Here is a 20,798-nt window from a genome sequence, read left to right on the forward strand (position 1 = left end):
GGGCTGGGGGCGGGGGGGTGAAGAGGACGAGAGATGGAGGCACTTGTTTGGAACAGGGTTAAAATCAGGGGAGAAAGTAGTCCCGCAGTCTGCTTCTATAATCAGCTCCATCTCTTCACAAGTATGCAGGTTTTGAGGCATCACCCTCTCAAGAGTTGACTAGGGGTTTGTTTATGCCTACAGTGCTTACCTGTTCTGAAAAACAAATTTTCACTCATATTGCTGCAGCTTTTTTCCGCTTCTTTGTCGATCTAGTTCCACAGCTTAGCGCCCCCCCCCCCCCCCCCCCCAAGTAACTCAACTTTTTACTTGTGTTGGCTTCTTCAGCTTCCAGTGCATCTGCAATCAGGCTTCCAGAATATTCCCATCTCCCTTCCATCGCACGACCGGGCTAGTACTTAGATGAACACATGGACCTTGTCTCAAACCCCAGCAACATACCCACTCCTCTTGAAAAGAAATACGTTGGCATCCATTCTCAAATTCCTGAATCTCTACCCTACTTATTGTTGCCCAGGTTTGGCTGTAAGTAGAGGTACGATTTTACATTTCGACCCCATTTCGGTATCTTAAACACATGGATAAAAGAGCCCACTCACTCCAAGATGGGTTTACGCAGGCATCGTGGTTAGCACTGTTGCTTCACAGCACCAGGGTCCCAGGTTTGATTCCGGCTTGGGTCACTGTCTGTGCGGAGACTGCACGTTCTCCCTGTGTCTGAGTGGGTTTCCTCCCACAAGTCCCAAAATACTTGCTTGTTAGGGGAATTGGACATTCTGAATTCTCAGTGTACCTGAACAGGCGACTAGGGGCTTTTCACAGTAACTTCATTGCAGTGTTAATGTAAGTCTACTTGTGGCACATGTAAAATATAAAAGATTATATTTTTATAGTAAGGTCATGCTTTATTGGTCTTTGCCCAGATAATTGTCATTCCTCAATTACATTCCAATCTAAACTACATGCCCTACCACTAATAAAATGTAAATTTGTTGAATTGATAATATTATTTTTGATTGATTGTTCTTTTTCCACTCAAATCCTCAATTCAGCATGTAGACTCCCAACATAATTGATCAACTGCAAGTAATCAATACCACATAATCAGGCTTTAGCATTCTTTTGGGATGATTTGCACACAAAAGGTTGAACAAATGGGAAAGAGCAACAATGTTCTTTCTCTCATCGAATTCTAAGTTTGCTCCACTCAATTGGCAAGAACACAAATGAAATGCATGCTTCAGAAATTCAGTTTATTTCAAAATATTCTCAAGACTGCCTTAATAAATCGAAGTTTCCTGCAAGTAAAGATTTGACACAAAACAAAGTATTTTACTGTACACATGACACATTAGGCTCCATCTCATTTACATCCAGAGTTCTTCACAAAACATTTTCCATTTAACTCAGGCCGTAAACTTGCCGCACCTGGAAACAGTAGGATCGTTCTTTCTAGTAGCAAATACACAACACACCTTCAGAAAATGTCAGATTTAGATTATTGTAATTTTTGCAGAATTTTTAAAGCTCTTGCAACATTATATGCTTAATGTATTTTTAAAATATATCTGCAATGATGAAGGTGGGAAGTGACTGAAAGATGATGAGAACATTGGTCAAAAGTAAGAGTGAAACTTGAGCTATTCAACTCAACACAAATTCACTATGTATTAATATATATAAATGAACAAAAGACTTCCTACCGTCCCATTGTCAGCAAACAATAATGGACAGAGGATTAACTGAACTTTGCAACATTCAACTTTAGTTTTATCGATTTGTGTAAAGGAACATCATACCATCTATAGCATGTAAGATTTTCAACATTTTCAGTTGCAAAACTATTATCTACCAATTAATTTAATTGGATAATAAACACATTTGCCATCATTGTCATGTCATGTTAATAAACCAACTGTTTTAAAAGAATATTTATCAAGATTATAAACCTTCACCAGAATTGTACAATTTAGTTTTTAAAAATGAAATTTTTTTTCAACATGTTAAATGGAACTAATTAAAAATGTTTTTTGTTTCAGCGTGGTAGCATGTAGTTCCCCTAGTTACCTTCCAGCATCTCAGCCAGGTCGTTATTCACACATGAACTTCGACTTGTGCTGGCAGTCCACTGAGCCTGGTTGAGTTCTCGCTTAACGTCCATAGGCGCACAACTCTGTGGGTGTTACTGGAGAGCTACCTCCGGCAGTGGAAACTCCAATGGATTTTTCCGAACCTTGGAAATGCTGGCCAGTTGTTTTAGTTTTCTTTCCCCCGAATCAATTCCTGGGATGAAGGGCTTATCTGATGGAGAAAGGTTGACCAGGTTGGGCCGATACCCATTGGAGTTCAGAAAAATGAGAGGTGATCTTATCGAAACATACAAGATCCTGAAAGGATTTGATAGGGTAGATACTGGGAGGACGTTTCCACCTGTGGGGGAAGACTAGAATGGGGGGGAGGGGGCAGAGTTGAAGAATAAAAAGTTTCTCCTTTGAGTCAGAGATGAGAGTTTCTTTCTCTCAGGATGGATAGTATGGAACTTTCTTCTTCGGAGATCAATGGAGGCTGGGTCGTTGAATTTATTCGAGTCAGCGCAGGGCAGAATTTTTAGAGACAAGAGAGGCAAGGATTATTGGGGGAAGGCAGGAAAATGGAACTAAGACCACAAAGATATCAGCCATGGTTTATTGAATGGTGATGCAGGCTTGAGGGGCCAAATGACCACCCTTCTGCTCCTACATCTGATGTTCACTACCACATATGATGTCAGGTAACACAACGCCGATCAGTGATTGAGTTTGGCACCTTCCAGATCCACGTGGATCAATTACTCACTAGCTAAACCCGGAGACACTGGGGTAAACAGAATATTTTTACGATAGCTATTTTACATAAGAGTTGCGAGCTGCTGTCTACCCTTATCCTCCTGATGGTTTGTACGCTCTGTACATTCAACTTCCTCAAAGTCGTGGTGAACTGCATTGCCCGAATACATATCTTTGAGAACTTTCTTCAGAGTTCTGAGTTTCAGAAAACTGAATACGGCACTTGCGCAATACAAGCAAGCAGAAATTAAACCAAATAAAGCAACAGCAGCATCTCCGCCTTGAACATCACAATTCATAAAGGTGTAACCTTGGCGGGCATATAAACGGTTTCTTAATCTACAGACCTCTGTCTTATTTACAGTAATTATAAGGTGCAGGTACAGCCCAACGCCCACTATATACCCAATACAGGCAAGAATATTGAACACAAATTCAGCCATGAGAAGTTTGGGGGAAAGGCGGTGAAGAGGTTTGGCACTGGCTACTAAAAAGAGAAGAGTGAGAGAACCTGCCACAATGCTAAAAACCACCCCTCCGTATACTCCGGGGGTTCTCATTTGGCTAAATTGCATGTCAAGATCCCGGACCTGCTGCAGCTCCGTGCCTTGGAAAGGGCTGTAGGCCGAGTCAATGCTGAAAGCACCTGCCCCAAGTCCTCCCATGGACGTGTAGCCAGATATTGCTGCTTGCGCTGCTGCCACGCAGATCAGAACCATGAGATTGGTTATAATCTCAGTGAACTGCAAGATACCTGTGAACAAAACACAAAAGATTTTAAAACCATGTAATCACACAAGAACTTTGCAATTTGTTACGGTTAAATCATTTCCTCACAATCGACTGGGTGTCGGGAGGAGCAACTATGGTGAATCCACGGCTGCTTTCGCGTTGAAATTGTAGTGTAGTTTGGAGTTTGTGCTCAGCTTGACAGTTAGCGTTAGGATTTGTGCCCATTGTGGCTACAATACAGGGGGGGGTCAGGGTCTGAATCCTGTTTTCTCACTGATGGAGGAGACAGGAAACTTTCATCCCAAACATCCCAACTTGATCAGGTTACCAACCCACTGGGACAAAAACAAGAATGACCCATGAATGACTCTGGGGTTACTGGTATCAGAGTCAGCAGCTCCAAGTTGTATTGGGCGAGACTTGAATTTGGACTAGCTTTCACCTGAAGCTTTACACAGTCATTTAAAGTTTTTATTCAGAAATAACATATTCCATATTTAGATAATGACTGTAACAGATGAGGGATGCTTCACATTTCAGGAGGATCAAAAAAATCTTGTATAAATAATCTTGAGCTGACAGTACATTTTACTGACGCTGGTTATAAGAAGTCCTCAGTTCTCCAAAACAGAAAATCTGGCCCTCGAGGAACACAATAAATATGAAAGAAAGGACACAGACAAGGAAAATCAAAACAGGAAACAAGATCCAGAGATGGAAGTACAAAATATTTAGCTTTGTATTCAAGCCTGCGGGGGGAGTCTACATTTTTTTTACAACACTTTCACAACACATGATCCATAATACATATAGCTCATTACTTTTGCATTTCCCAAGATCTCTTAAACAATTTGATGAATGCAAACAAAACGACACCCAATGCTGTTTTTATATGATTGTATAGACATCCAGCTCATGGAGTTGGTTAATATTTTCCAGCGAAGTCTCCAAACTAGTTGATTAGATGATTGGCAATGTGTTTACATGGTTTGGCAGATCCTTCAAGCCATTGGTTTAACAGATTCGCAAATTTAGTTTGATAAAAGGTATTTGATGACAATAAATAGATACAGTCCCAAAGTTTGTCAACTTTTCTGTAAATTGTACATGTGAAAAAAAAGATAGGTTTAATAAGCGGCACTAAGTTGAATGTCTGGCGACAAAAAGAGACCCATGTTATTAATTTTGTTGTGACCTGCCACTCATGCAAGGCCAGCATAGGGCAAACACAAGAGCGACAGATTTGAAACAAATCCCATTACCCACTGATGCTGGAGCAAATTACCCTGGATGCTGGATTAGATCATCAACCTGAAAGGATAATCTTTCGCTTTCCATACGTGCGGCCTACCCGTGAGCATTTCCAGCATTTTCTGCGGCTATTACCCACTAACCCAACTCATGATCTGCAGATTTGCAAGTAACAGCAATCTGCAGATTGTAGAGCTGATAAATTCAACCTGGCTCTTTAGAGATGGAAAATAGCCTGTTATTTATTTCCCACTGCTCAACACTATTGGGAAGCCTTATTGGACAGTGGATGGCCTCCCTGAGCTTCTGAGCCAGAGGTTCTGGGTCCACATCCCACCCCATAACATGATGGTCAAAGAGTGTATGGCCTACACGTAGAGTATCAACCTGCAAACGTTTCCAACACACGGCACTAGCAGGCGGTAAAGAGCGAGAGAGATTCCTGGGCCGCCATGTGATGGAAAGAACGTTGAATTTTCTGCCATCGCTATCAATAGTTCCAGGACACAACATGCATGTGCAAGACTTCCTGAGTGAACTGTCACCCACCACCATTCACACTTTTCCTCTGCCTTTGACTTTTCCAGTAAATGTAAACAATTCCAGGGAAACAAAACTAGAATTTTTTCCATTTCACATTATTGATAAAAACGCATTTCAATCACATTTTTAGAATTCTGGAATTTTATCTCTCTACTTTCAATACAGTTTTGTTGTGTTGGCAACAAAATATTTGGAGAATTCACTACCAAGCAGGGAGAATACAACCATTTTCACTCTTCTCAGCCCTTGCAATACTGTCAAAACTTTTAAGAAGGCAACAGTGTGAATTCTTCAGCACGTTTTTCATAATAGATGTAATAAAGGATGCTCATAAAAAGGGAAAATAAACAATTTATTTTCTTCTAAATTAACTACAGTACAAAGTTAAAATACAAAATATCACCCCCAAATATTCAATTATTTATGATTTATCTGACAATTAACATGAACCTTGAAACAAGTATATCCCCATTGTCACAATCAACCCGTTATTGCAAAAAATTGCACCTTTGACGCCAAATCCATTTTCATATCATATTTTACAGTTTACATTAAACGTTGGATTTGTAATTCTATTTGAAAAGTGCAAGCCATACTTCTTCGCTGCATTCTATAAACTCTTCTAACATTTTATTTTGTACTGACACATTTCATAGCAGTCTGCATTGTTCCATTTGGAAATCGGTACAAATGTTATGAAACGTTAACCAAAACATTTGAAAATAGGTTTGGAGTTAGGAGGGAAAGGTTGAGGAGTTAAACCGAGCATTTTGGGAACCAAAATGCCAAACGAGAAACAACCTAGATGCCATGTTGTCTTCCTGTGGCCAGATATAAAACTGCAAAATCTGAAAAAAATATATCAATATTCGATAACTATACAGACTAATAGGCCAGATTCTTCCATTCTGGAGTCTTGGTTCGGTGGAGGGCGCACAAGTGGGAGTGATTGGAGTTGGGGGATGGGACAGCTGACCACACGCGATCCTGCACTGTTCAGCTCATTACATAGGAGGAGCTCACCAATGCTCGCGACGGGGGCAGGAAGGAAGTCGCCACCCCGCCATTACCTCACAGGATGGAAGGTTTCGGACGCCATATTTAAAGGGCACCCAAACCCTTCCACCGTTGCCCAGCCACTGCTCCAGCCTTTCCCATTTACCCTTCCTTGGTCATCCTCCAGGCAACTTGCACAGCCCGCACCCAGTCCCAAACAGAGACTGCCATTTACAGACACACCCCAAAGAGAACAATGCAGCAGCAACCTATGGTTAATCATGGCAGAAGCCAACCACAACATGAACTTAAATTCTGGTGAGCTGGCCTTTTAATGAGTTTGCATGGCTTGATAATGCATGCAAAAGGGCTTCCCGACATTGTTCATCGGGAAGCTCGACCCGCCTTTAAAATCCCAAGAACATAATTGCCGAGGTTCATCCCGCTGTTGGGAAACTGATTTTTGGCCTCCGCCAAATTATGTTCCCTCGCCCGCCCATAATCTACATACCCAAAAATATTTCAAAACCATACTGTAACCTAATCCAATTGTTACAATTGCACACAACAGTTTGGCTTTAGAAAACATTGAGCTGTGTTTGGAGTATAAATATGTCGAAACACTTAAGCCCAGCGCATTCACCTGTCTGTTTGCTGCTAAATGAGTACGTAGTAAAGAAACCTCTTGATTCAGATATGAAATAATGAAGATGAGTGTCACTGGAGTGGCTTCGAATTGTAAAATGAGAAACAGGTGCTCGCCTCCATGTGTCGTGGCCTGGGACATTAACTTTTCATACAGAGTGTGGAGTACAGAGGTTGCAGCCTCTCTTCCACTACATGATGGGACTGCTCCTCAGTTTTTAGCCACGCTTCAGTTCCACGCTCCTGGTCTCTGGCCATCAAGTGCAGTGGAGAACGACCAGTCACCCTGAAGGCCTGCCTCCCTTCCATTGCTACATAACTGAAGGGGAAGGGTGCGTATGGTGGCTGCCAATAATAATAATCTTTTATTGTCACAAGTATGAAGTTACTGTGCAAAGCCCCTAGTCGCCACATTCTGGCGCCTGTTCGGGTAAGCCGGTACAGGAATTGAACCCACGCTACCGGCTTGTTTGGCATTACAAACCAGCTATCTAGCTCACTGAGCTAAACCGGCCCTACACTCAAGCCCTGTGATCTGTGGACTCTGGAAGGAAGGTTGTAGTTCACAAATCTACCCAGTCAGCCCCACTATAATAAAAAAAACTATCTCCATCTTTGATCGATTCTGAGTTTTTCTTAAGTACTCTTTTAAAATGAAGCACGTTTGTTTATCTGAATTCTATTGTTGACGGTCAATCTGGAAACGGGGAAAGTGGTAAAAAAACACAGTAGCCGTAATTTTCCAGCTCTTTCCGTCGGTGGGATTGAACCCCGTCAAAGTCAACGAACATTTCCGTAGTTCACTGCATCCACCGCGGTGGGGCTCGGAAGATGTAATGAGCTGGCTAAAATTACACCGGCTACGCTGGACTTTGGGAACCAAAGTTATCTGAAATTTATTAATTGGCTAGATAGCCAAGTGGTTTATCTTCAAACAGTTCAGAACCAAAATAAAACTAAAACCTCCAGAGGCTGATTTTGTGATGGGAATGGGGATTTTTGAGATTACTACTAAAATTCAGTTTGGGTACAAAATGACTACATTGCTAGTTATGAAATTATACATATGATTTAATTGTATTATTTTACATATATGGTGTAAAGCCTAGAAACAGGTCCAATGGCTCCAGACCCGTGTTTACATAAACCTCCTTCTTCACCTTCCTCCACTAGCATTTCCTAACTATCACTCACTCCTTCATTCGATTATCCTGGTTCTCCTTAAAGGCATCGTTGCTCTCCTTCTCTCATTGTGGTGGAGGCTTCCACATTCTAACCACCTCTGGGGCAAAGTTGTTTATCCTAAATTCTCTATTGGATTTACTAGTGACCATCTTATTTTTATGAGTCCTAGTTCGGCTCTCATGCACAAGTGGCCACCATCCTCACTACATTTATCCCTAACCTTCCCATAAGCCCGAAGGACCCCTTAATGGGTCAACGCCTGTTCCTTTATTTTCTAGAGAAACAAGTCCCTGCCTGTCCATTGTTTTGTGGAAAGTATAATCTGTCAGCTCCTCTCACTCCAGACAATTTTCTTTTATTTGACTACTCGATGTGGGCATCACTGGCTAGACCAGCATGTATTGCCAATTCCCCAATTGCCCTAAAGAAGACGGCGGTCAGCTGCCTTCTGGAACCTCTGCAGTCCATGTGGTGCGGATACACCTACAGTGCCGTTAGGGAGATTCCAGGGTTTTGACCCAGCGACAGTGAAGCAATAGAGACATAGTTCCAAATCAGGAAGGTGTGTGGTTTGGAGAGGAACCTGCAGATGCTGGTGTTCCCATGCTTCTACGTGGTCGAGGCCGTGGGTTTGGAAGGTGATGTCAAAACAGTCATGGGGAGTTGTTGCAGTCTATCTTGTAGTCGGTGCTGGAGGGAGTAAATTTTAAGGTGGTGGATGGCATGCCAATCTAGTGGGTTTTGCTCCGTATCTTTTTTATAATTTGGAGACCAGAATTGTTTGGAGTACACAAAGTATGGCCGGGCCAAGATTTTACATAGGTTAACACAATGTCTCCACTTTTTAATTGCCTTAACAATCTGTGTTGCTTTTGAGTGATTGGCATATCTGTACTCCCAAATCCCTGTTTCTCTGCTTCATTCAAACACTTATCATCCATGCAATACATTGTTTTTTTAAAATATAAATTTGGTGTACCCAATTCATTTTTTCCAATTAAGGGGCAATTTAGTGTGGCCAATCCACCTACCCTGCACATCTTTGGGTTGTGGGGGCGAAACTCACGCAAACACAGGGAGAATGTGCAAACTCCACATGGACAGTGACCCAGAGCCGGGATCGAACCTGGGACCTCGGCGCCATGAGGCTGCAGGGCTAACCCACTGCGCCACCATGCTGCCCGCAATACATTGTTAAATGGATTCCAAGCTGGATGGAGATGTATGGAACTAGACAGATTTTTTCTTGCTAGCAAGTTGATTCACTACACATTTCTGCCTTCTACCTACCAACACCCCAGGAGTCCTTTTTCATGTGCTCAAGATACTTAATCATCAATACCCAATCTAACAATACAAATAACACATGAAAATGAAAAATGAAAATCTCTTATTGTCACGAGTAGGCTTCAATGAAGTTACTGTGAAAAGCCCCTAGTCGCCACATTCCGGCGCCTGTCCGGGGAGGCTGGTACGGGAATCGAACCGTGCTGCTAGCCTGCTTGGTCTGCTGTAAAAGCCAGCGATTTAGCCGAGTGAGCTAAACCAGCCACCTTACTCTTTCTTACAAAATGCATCCACCTCACGATTACCTATCAAGTTAATTTTCCAATTACATGCAATTCTGCAAGCAATGTAATATATTCCCATATTTTATCATCATTCTCTTCTCCATTAATCACAGCCCCAAATTTGTCCTCCGCAAATTTTGAAATTGCACTTCCAATTCCCAAATTGTTTATGAAAATGGCGAACATCAATCACTTATTCTTCTTCCACTTTCCACCCATTACCAGTCTGGAGTAACTACCTTAATCCCTATTCTGTTTTCTGGTTTGTAACCAGCTTGCTATCCACTCTACAAGAGAGGGGGCAGTACTTGACCTAATTTTAGGGAATGAAGCAGGGCAGATGGTAGAAGTGTCATTTTGGTGATAGTGTAAGGGTGGCACGGTAACACAGTGGTTAGCACTGTGGCTTCACAGCGCCAGGGTCCCAGCTTCGATTCCTGGCTTTGGTCACTGTCTGTGCGGAGTCTGCACATTCTCCCTGTGTCTGCGTGCGTTTCCCCTGGTGTTCCGGTTTCCTCCCACAAGTCCTGAAAGACGTGCTGTTAGGTGAATCAGACATTCTGAATTCGCCCTCTGTGTACCCGAACAGGCGCCGGAATGTGGCGACTAGGGCATTTTCACAGTAACTTCATTGCAGTGTTAACGTAAGCCTACTTGTGACAATATTAAAGATTATTAAGTAAGATTTTAATTTTTTTTCCAATTAAGGGGCAAATTAATGTGGATAACCTACCTACCCTGCACATCTTTGAGTTGTGGGAGTGATGCCCACGCATACACGGGAGAATGTTCAAACTCCACACGGATAGTGACTCGGGGCCGGGATCAAACCCAGGTCCCCAGCACCGTGAGGCTACAGTGCTACCCACTGCAACACCGTGCAGCCCAAACTCAGTGAGTTTGAAGGTAGTTGTGAAAAAGGACAAAGATGAACCAGAAATAAAGGTTCTGAATTAGGAGAAGATAGGATCTGGCCAAAGTGGACTCGGAGCGGCTACTTGTAGGAAAGTCCATATCAGAGCAGTGGGAGTCATTCAAAAAGAAAACAGAGAGCACAGGGCCAACATGTCCCCGTCAATGTAAAGGGAGGGAAGTGGGGGGACCAAAATCTTCATAGAAGTCTGGATGTAAAGGGAAATACAGGATTGGATAAGGAATAAATGGAAGGTTTATGGCAGAGACAGGGGGCTGAATACAGTGGAATTCCGACAGGAGTATAGAAAATGCAGGACAGTACTTAAAAAAAGAAAGCAGGATAATGAAGACGGGACATGAAAAATCATTGCCGGGCAAAATAAACGAAAATTCCAAGATGTTTTATGAATATATTAACATGGGCAGCAGGGTAGAATTGTGGTTAGCACAGTTGCTTCACAACTCCAGTGCCCCAGGTTCAATTCCCGGCTTGGGTCACTGTCTGTGGGGAGTCTGCACATTCTCCCCCTGTTTGCGTGGGTTTCCTCCGGGTGCTCCAGTTTCCTCCCACAATCCAAAGATGTGCAGGTTAGGTGGATTGGCTACACTAAATTGCCCTTTGTGTCTAAAAAAAAGGTTACGTGGGGTTGCGGGGATAGGGTGGAAATGTGGATAGGGTGGAGGTATGGGCTTAGGTAGCGTGCTCTTTCTAAGGGTCAGTGCAGACTCGATGGGCCGAATGCACTGTAAATTCTATGATTAAGGGCAGGAAGGTAACTAAGGAAAGAGTAGAGCCCTCTAGAGACCAAAGTGGCAACCTGCGTGTGGAATCAAAAGAAGTAAACAGTAATTTATTTATTTATTTTTAAAATAAATTTGGAGTACCCAATTATCATTTCTCCAATTAAGGGGCAATTTAGCATGGCCAATCCACCTAACCTGCTGTTAATCACAATTTATAAAGTAATGCAAAAATGAGATTAAAACCTTCAAATTCCACTCCTATGCAGTACAAAATAGAATGTATTGAGTTTTCTACTGGTAATTTGAAATCGTACTTTTAATTGATTAAGTAAACCAATTTTCCAATAGTTTCAAATATGCATAGTGCTGCAATACTGGATGATTTTTTGTTGATTAATTTCTATTTGAATGAAACGATTTTCGTCCTTTTGAAATGCCCTCTTTTCCTTCTTGGACAAAAATAAATTGTAAACAGTCCAACGCGCCCTGGTTTTTAATTTTCTCTTTTGTGGAATGAGGCATCACTGGCAAGTGGTTGCCCATCTCCAATAGTCCTCAAGCTGGTGGTACCACCGCAGGCAGTAATAGCCTTCCTGATGAGAAAGTTCCAAATCATTGTGGAATAGCAGTAATCCTCAAATCCTCATAGAGCGGGATAATGTAATGTTTTTCAATGTAAACCGGAGCATAATGAATGTAATTCTAACCTACAGTGAAGTTCAAACACTTTAAATTTCTTAAAAATAAAATATTTGAGTACCCAATTCATTTTTACCAATTAAGGGGCAATTTAGCATGGCCAATCCACCTAGCCTGCACATCTTTTGGGTTGTGGGGGGCGAAACCCACGCAAACACGGGGAGAATGTGCAAACTCCACACGGACAGTGACTCAGAGCCGGGATCGAACCTGGGACCTCGGCGCCGTGAGGCAACAGGGCTAACCCACTGCGCCACCGTGCTGCCCTAAACACTTAAATATACCAAGCACCATCAAGCCCTCCAAGGGCTTGATGGTGCTTGGTATATTTAAGTGTTTAGGGCAGCACGGTGGCGCAGTGGGTTAGCCCTGTTGCCTCAGAAAGTGTTTCATGAATGTGTTACATTCAGTAATGGATACCCACTCATCCTTTCCCCTCCCCAGCAGCTTTACAGAACTAGACATCAATCTCAAAATATCCCAAGACCGTCGACAGTCCTCAATGATCTAAATGAGAAGCCAAGTGCCCACTGGGTTTGATAGGCTGGGCAGGTATGAGAAGTAAGAGCTACCACAAATATGGACATCTTATTCCTTATGGAATTGAGGTTGAAAACCTGTAACCTCTCATTACATACGAGGTGCTTTAGCTCAGTTGGCTAGTCAGCTGGTTCATGATGCAGAGCGAAGCTAACAGTTGGAAACAGTTGGGTTTAATTCCTGTACCAGCTGAGGATATTCATGAAGGCCCCACCTTCTCAACCTCACCCCTCGCCTGAGGTGTGGTGACCCTCAGGTTAAATCACCGCCAGTCAGCTCTCCCCACTCAAAAATTCTCCGGCTATTGGGAGTCTCTTTTCCAACTGGCAGCGCACCCCCTGCTCGTGGGTTTTCCGGCAGCGGAGGGTGGCTTCAATAAGAAATCCCATTGACAAGCGGCGGGAAGAGAGAATCTCGCTGCTAGCGAATGGCGCGCTGCCGAGGGACAGCACGGCTGAGGGGCTGGAGAATCCCGCCCATTATCTTCATCCTTGGGAATGTTCTGTTTTAGATTGCCCAAGATTTTCATGTAGAAATAATGGCTGATATTTATGTTATCTATTCAGGGTCACCTCAGCATTTATAGCCTGCACAGCTAGTAACATTTTTGTATCCTTCGGTACACAAATTCAACTTACATAGGTAAATTCACATTGTGTTACAATTGTACAAAACACGCAAGCTACAAATGAGGAAGCCAAATATTTTCATTAGAGAAACAGTAAATTTTCCAAAACACTTCTCTTTGTTTAAATGTACAGAAAAATCCTGCATGAACAGACAATAATATACTTGAGAACAAAAGAGCAATCACAAATACATCATTTCCTTATACCTTTTGCCACCAAATCATTATTATCTCACCTACGCAAAAATGAAGCTAAAGAATGTAAACAGAATAGCTACATCGACTTTAAGGTAGTAACATATCTTAAGACTTTGACAATATTGTTAACTGAGTTTGTTCCCGTGGTTAACCCAAATAAATGCACGCCTGAAATATCTCCTTAGTTCATTGCTAAACATACACGTTCAAAATGTCATCAATCATTTTTTTTAAATTACGCGTGCATCATCGGCATCGGTGCCCATCCCTAATTAAACGGAGTGACTTGTTCTGCCATTTCAGAGGGCAATTAAGAGTCAACACATTGCTGTGGATATGGAGTCCCATGAGGACCAGATTGGGGTAAAGGTGGCAGATTTCCTTCCCTAAAGATAATTAGGTGAACCAGATGGGTTTAATGATTGTTATATGATCACCAATTCTTTATTTTTCCAATTAAGGGGCAATTTAGCGTGGCCAATCCACATACCCTGCACATCTTTGGGTTGTGGGGGTGAGACCCACACACACACGGGGAGAATGTGCAAACTCCACACGGACAGTGACCCAGGGCCGGGATCGAACCCGGGTCCTCAGCGCCGTGAGGCAGCAGTGATAACCACTGCCCCACCGTACCGCCCCATGTGGTCAGGTTAAATGTGCCCCTTCAGTGGGTTAATGACCTTTACACATGAACTCAGGCAAAATTATACAAAGACTGCATCAGGGTTCGGTATCTAATCTATCCAAATTGTAACTTAGCTCCTTCACAAATCCCAACTTCAATTATTTAGCAGAAAAGCATATTTTACAAAATGAGGGATTATATATACACCATCCCTTCAATAACTAATTGATCGCACTTTAGTTCCCTTCAATTACTAATAGCTTATATAGGAATTTGTTCAATCATTTCCACATCAAAAAAATTGCAGCAATACGAGAGGCTACTGGTATATATGTAAACATTAAGATTTGAAACAGAGGCAAGTGATTAATATGCACAAACCTATTGAATCAACAGAATATGTCCAATTGACCATTTTGTATTTTGTCGTCTGATTATAATTCAGCATTGTGAAGAATCTGTCTATTATATCACTACTCATTAAGTAGTAGGTAGTATCTATGGGGTGTTATTTTTTTTGTTAATTTGTTCTTGGGACGTGGGTGTCGTTGGCTGGGCCAGCATTTGTTGCACATCCCTAATTGCCCTTGAACCGAGTGGTTTGCTCGGCCATTTCAGTGGGGGGAAGTTAAGAGAACCTCATCGCTGTGTGGGTCTAGAGTCACATGTAGGCCAGACCAGGTAAGGACAGCAGATTTCCTTCGCTGACGGGTTTAATGATTGTTTTATGGTCACCATTACGGAGACTGACTTTATAATTCCAGATTTTATAAATTGAATTTAAATTCCACTGGTTGCCTTACTGAGGTTTGAACCCATGTCCCTTAGAGCTTTCAGATTACTAGCATAGTTACATTACCACTACACCATCATCTCCACCCCTCCTGCCCTTTGAGTAAGCCTGTTAAAATAAGCTTGTTTAACCTTGCCTCAAAAGGTTGATGCCCAAATTAACTTAATTTGTCCTTTTTATTTTCAATTTATCATAATGTGTTCTTGTGTTTTATTTAAACATCATTATCAAGGCTCTTGCAATTCCGTAGGAGGCCATTCAGCCCATCAAGTCTGCCCCGATCCTCTGAAAGAGCCCAATCCCCACAACCCCACCTATCCAACACATCTTTGGACACTTAAGGGACCAATCCGCATGACCAATCCACCTAATCAGCACATCTTTTTACTGTGGAAGGGAACCGGAGCACCGGAGAGAGAACATGCAAACTCCACACAGACAGTAACCCAAGCCCAGAATTGAGCCCGGGTCCCTGACACTGTGTGGCAGCTGCTGCACTAAATCTCCCAGTGTCACAAAACAATTTGGAACTGCTTAGGATATAAAGTAAAATATCAGAAATCATAAAGACATGATGGCAATAAAGGATACACTATACAATGCCATCGGAAATTATTAAGAGGTTGCTTCACATATTGAATATTCCACCACTTTAAACAATGGGCTGGGAGTCAAAACAAATCTCCATGTATGTTTGAGAATTTTTATTTTTAATTGTTTTAAATTTAGAGTACCCAATTCTTTTTTTTTCCCCAATTAAGGGGCAATTTAGTGTGGCCAATCCGCCTAGCCTGCACATCTTTGGGTTGTGGGGGTGAAACCCACGCAGACACAGGGAGAATGTGCAAGCTCCACATGGACAGTGACCCAGGGCCGGTATCGGACCCGGGTCCTCAGCGTCGTGAGGCAGCAGTGCTAACAACTGCGCCACCGTGTTGTCCCATGTGGTCAGGTTCATGTGCCCCTTCGGTGGGTTAATGATCTTTACACATAGGGGCTCGTTTTAGAAGTCTGCAGTCAGAAATAGGAATTTCACTGGAATACAATCTCATAAACTCAGGCAAAACTATACAAAGACTGCATCAGTGTTCGGTATCTAATCTATCCAAATTGTAACTTAGCTCCTTCACAAATCCCAACTTCAATTATTTAGCAGAAAAGCATCTTTTACAAAATGCATAAAACTATATATATACACCATCCCTTCAATAACTATCAATTAGTTATTGAGTTATCTCAATCATTTCCACATCAAAAAATTTGCAGCAATACAAGAGGCTTCACCCGGTACATATGTAAACATTGAGATTTGAATCAACACAATACGTCTAATTTTATTTAACCCAAGTGATGGATTCAAATTGACCATTTTGTGTTTGGTTACCTGATTATAATTCAGTATTGTGAAGTGTCAGTCTGTATCACTACTCTTTATGTAGCATCTGTGGGGTAATCTTTTTTTAAAATTCCATCTTGGGATGTGGATGTCACTGGCGAACATTTGTTGCCCTTCAACTGAGTGGCATTTCAGTGGGGGGGGGGGGGGGGGGGGGGGAGTTAAGAGTGGATCTGGAGACACAGCATATTATACATCAGTATACCAGACAATCAGCAATGGTTTCATGGTCATCATTAGATTTTTAATTCCAAATTATTATTAAATTCAAATTTCCCCATCTGCCATGGTGGGATTCGAACTTGGGTCCCCAGAGCATTACCCCCAGGTCTCAGGATTACTAATTCAGTGACAATACCACTACCCCATCGCCTCCCCTTGGATAAATGTGTTCTGAAACCATTTCACCTGCCTCACTGTCTCAAGAGCAGAACCTTTGAAGCACATCATGGTCAACCTCAACTTCTATTTACAAAGTGTCTGAAAGGGCGTACTATATTATGATGGAGCTGCAGTTCCATGTAAAACACACAAAATAATTTGCATTTAGAGGGCGCCTTGACACCTTAAAGCATTTTTCAGCCATTAAGTATTTCTGACGTGTAATCACAGTCGGAAAAATGGCCGCCGATCTGCACACTGCAACTTCCCACAAACAGCAATGTAACAATATGGTGATTGAGGGGAAAGTATTGGTTAGAACACCAGAGAACTCACATCTTCTTCTTCTAATGGTGGCATGAGATCTTTTACACCCGCCATGAAGGGGCATACAGGGTCTTGGCTTAATATATCTCATCTGGAAAATGGCACCTCCACCACCTCAGTACTGCACAGCAGTTCAGCCATGGTTTTTGTGCTTAAGTCTTGACGTGGAACTTGAACTTTCTGACTCACAGTGGAGCGTGCAACCAACTGAGAGCCATGGCCGACAAATTATTTACCTAAAGCACCCAACAGTGAATCACTGCAATTGTGGACAATCAGGATAATGAGGTTGTGATATTTCCAGGAGGCGCAGGGTGAAAAGCCAAACTCGTTTAAAATCACTACCCCGGCACACAAACAAAAGGTCCCAACCCAAGACTATCGGAAACTGCTGGTCCAGGTCTGAGCTACATTTAAAGGTCCCGCTAACGAGCTCCAACTGGACGCGCCTCCGCCCGCTCACCATGGGAACTCGTATTCTACGAAGCTCACGGTGAGATTAATCAGCGATCCCCTGTGGTCCTCGTGAGGGTTATCACAGAGGTCGTCAACTATTTAGACCAGGGTGTCAAACATTCGACTCACAGAGTGTTGTAGCAAGTCTCCCTTTGCAAAGCTTCCAGCTCCTAAGAGGGAGAGAAGGGGGTCAGGAAATTGGGACTCGGAAAGATAATAGAATGGATGGTGGTCAGAGGAGTGTGACAGAAACTGGGGGTTGGATCCAGGGACTTGAGGGAAAGAGAAGAAGGAGACCAGGGAATGGCCGTCAGCAGCTTGGGGTTTTGGCAAAGGAAGAGAGGACAAAGAAGAGACTAGGAGTAAGGGAGATTGGGGATAGGGGAAAGAGAAGACTGGAGAACGGGGTAGGCATGGAATCCAGAATTCTCTGCAGAGCCAGGAGCAGAGCAAGGTGAGGAGAAGTGCCGAGGGAGGAGCAGCCAGGCAGCTGGTGAATGAAACTTGGCTCTGGGTAAGTAATGGACAACTATTATCACTAGAGGAACAAAGGGTGACTGAGGATTCATTCCCCTTGCCCCTCTGGAAGCTTCACGCCCTGATTACACACCACAAGGTACAACATTTGGAGGAGATAGAACTGGGCTGATTGTAGACTGGCAGTGGTCTGCAGTAGGTCTGAGGGGAATATTCCCCTCTGCACCTGGAATTATTACAACCCCATTTATCCTGTGGCCATTTTGAAGACGTCTGTGGAAATCTGGGTGGAACGTGTACAGCGCATGCTCCACCGGAATCGGCCATGCATCCTGCTGGAGAATCCTCAAACAGGCGCCAGACCCTTCTTCACATACTTCACACAACATGGATGCCAGACTGTCACCAGTTGACTTAATGAGCGGGCAAATTAGGATCGCGTACTCAGGAATTGGTATAAATTGAACTCACTTTTCAAAAAATAAAAAAATGTACATTAATTTTCAATTCCTGCCGGCTGTGACAGTGCCAGGAAATCAGACCTGACCCACTATCTAATTTCAGGAAGAGGCTACCAATTAAAGACAATTGACAGCGAATGGTCTTTAATTAGTCTGCTACCAGTTTTCATGAAACTGTAGGACAAACTATTATGGATGTGGTGGATTTCTTTCCCTTCTCTCGCATTAGCCAAACATATCCAACTTGCTCCTGCCCATGTACATGTCTTAGCGGTCCTTGCATTTCATATGCTTCAATGGTTCATGGGTATTGGTGAAAGAGACAAATGCAAGAATACCAAATTTCAAAACGATCACAACAATTTATACTACAGGAGGAAAGCAATGGGGATCTACAGCTCCTGAAGCTCCCAGATGGTGTTCCCCATTGCTTTCTCCATGGCAACACCTCGACTAACCACTTGCCAACCAATCAACACCCTTTTCCTCTGTCGTACAAATTGTTGGGTTGGTCTGAAATTTGGTCGTCTTGCATTAATCCTGAAGAGTGCAAAAGGAGACGCTTCAGCAACCCGTCTCTCCTCTCAGTAAGTATTCAAGTTCTGTGCTACGATGAGACTGTCAGTACAGAATTAACAGATCTCCAAAGTCAAAATTAAGCCTGTGGATGAAGTTCAAGTGAATCCATTATTTATGCCTCGGGTAGCACCTGCAATATTCCAGGTAGGGATTTAACTGATTTACAGTTTCAGAATGCACAGACATGATGCTTTTCTACATTCATACGCCAAATATTATGCCACAAAATTAGCGTCATTGAGTTACAGTATTCTCTAACCCAAAGACTGACAGAATGGACAATTATTTTGTTTCTTAAGCTGACTATAGGTTGCTAAAGACCCTGGTGGTAAAATCAGGTAAATACTTTGCGATTTGTATTCTTGAAATATCATCCTCGCCCCAGATTCATGGTTATATATATGAAAGGTCAGGTTTCATTGGCACCATCTCGGGAGTCGTGGCATGCCTGTGCACAGTAGAGGCCCCTGGAGATTTAGTATATTCTGTTTGCGTAGCCCGCATCTGTCGGTAAGCCAGGGTGGCAAACACCACCCCGGCAATGTAAACGACGATCAGCAGCACCGCAAAGATGGAAACTGCGACCTCTGTGCCTAGTATGGCGCATTTCACCGAGCTGTAGCCGTGCCGATTGTAGAGCGACTCCCTCCGTTTGCACATGTCGGTGGCATTAATTTTATGAATGAAGTGAAGGTACAACGCCACTCCTATGATGTAAGCCACAGCTGAAAGCGCCTTGGCTACACATTCCACAATCAGGAAGCTGGAGAGCGTGCCGGGCTGCATGGAGGATCTGTTGTGCTGCGTTACCCATCCACCAACAAGAAAGGCCACGGCAAAAGCAAACAGAATAACGCTCAGCCCCACTGCACAGTACACAGTGGCCGATTTCATCTTGTTGTACAGGACGTCTAGTTCACCAATCTGCTGTATTTCGTGATTTAAAAATCCACTGTTGGCATAGCCCATGTTGTAATAATAGGCACTCCCGAAGCCTCCAATACTATCAAAGCCAGCCGAGGCACTTTGGGTTGCGGCAGCACAGATCAGCACCACCAGGTTCAGAATGATTTCAACCATCTGCAACAATCCTGCAACAAGCAGATTGAGGAAGTTTGTTAATGGCAAAGCGCAGCACACTCAGTCCAAAACCTCAACACAGCAGACCGATAGAGGATATAATGGAGGACTACTGTGTGCACAACTAGGCTGCATTATACACAGTTAAAATACTTAATTATACATGCTACACCACACAGCGACTTGAAATTACAAAAAAGATTAGATCCTCAATATGATTTTAAAAAGGTACGCTCATCGTTCAGGCAACAATATCATGGTGTAAATGTCACACATTTAAAATGCATGATTTTCTTCTACGTGTTTTGTATTTTTGATATTCTAAGACGATAACTAAAGGATCCAGATATTTTGATCGCTTTTATCACGTATATTGGTTACCCGACCTACAGATTCATTTTGTTTTTAATGGAACAATTTCGCTCGAGACTGGGACACGCAATAAAAAAAAACTTCAGGTGTTAGAAATCCACCAATCCGAGGAAATCATGGATTTGAGCTGGGGAGAATGGATGGGAGGTTTCGGGGATGGGAAGAGAGGGAGGTGAAAGGGATGAAGGATTTATTTTTGGAGGGGCGGTTCGCAAGCTTGGAGGAGTTGAGGGGGAGGTTTGTGTTTCTGCGTGAGGGTGGTTTTCGGTATATGCAGGTGCGGGACTTTGCTGGAAAGGTTTTTCCGACCTTTCCGATCGCGCATGCCTCCTCGTTGTTGGAGATGGGGCTGTCGGTAATGGGTTGGAGGGTGGGT

General features: G+C 42.9%; 1 protein-coding gene across 3 annotated transcripts in view; it reads right to left on the bottom strand.

Moving 5' to 3' along the window:
* Positions 1-1,238: 1,238 nt before the first annotated feature.
* The window catches only part of LOC119965836 (MARVEL domain-containing protein 3-like), a 50,060-nt gene continuing 30,500 nt past the window's right edge, over positions 1,239-20,798 (bottom strand). For 2 of the 3 annotated variants that reach the window (XM_038796724.1, XM_038796723.1), the window contains exon 4: positions 16,976-20,061. In XM_038796724.1, the coding sequence (XP_038652652.1) occupies positions 19,364-20,061 (698 nt within the window). In that variant the 3' untranslated portion in view covers positions 16,976-19,363. Of the gene's footprint in view, positions 3,580-16,975; positions 20,062-20,798 lie in introns of those variants that run through there. The other variant, XM_038796725.1, reaches the window with a different exon arrangement.

The sequence above is a fragment of the Scyliorhinus canicula genome, chromosome 5 (genome assembly GCF_902713615.1).
Source record: "Scyliorhinus canicula chromosome 5, sScyCan1.1, whole genome shotgun sequence".
Taxonomy (NCBI): Eukaryota; Metazoa; Chordata; class Chondrichthyes; order Carcharhiniformes; family Scyliorhinidae; genus Scyliorhinus; species Scyliorhinus canicula.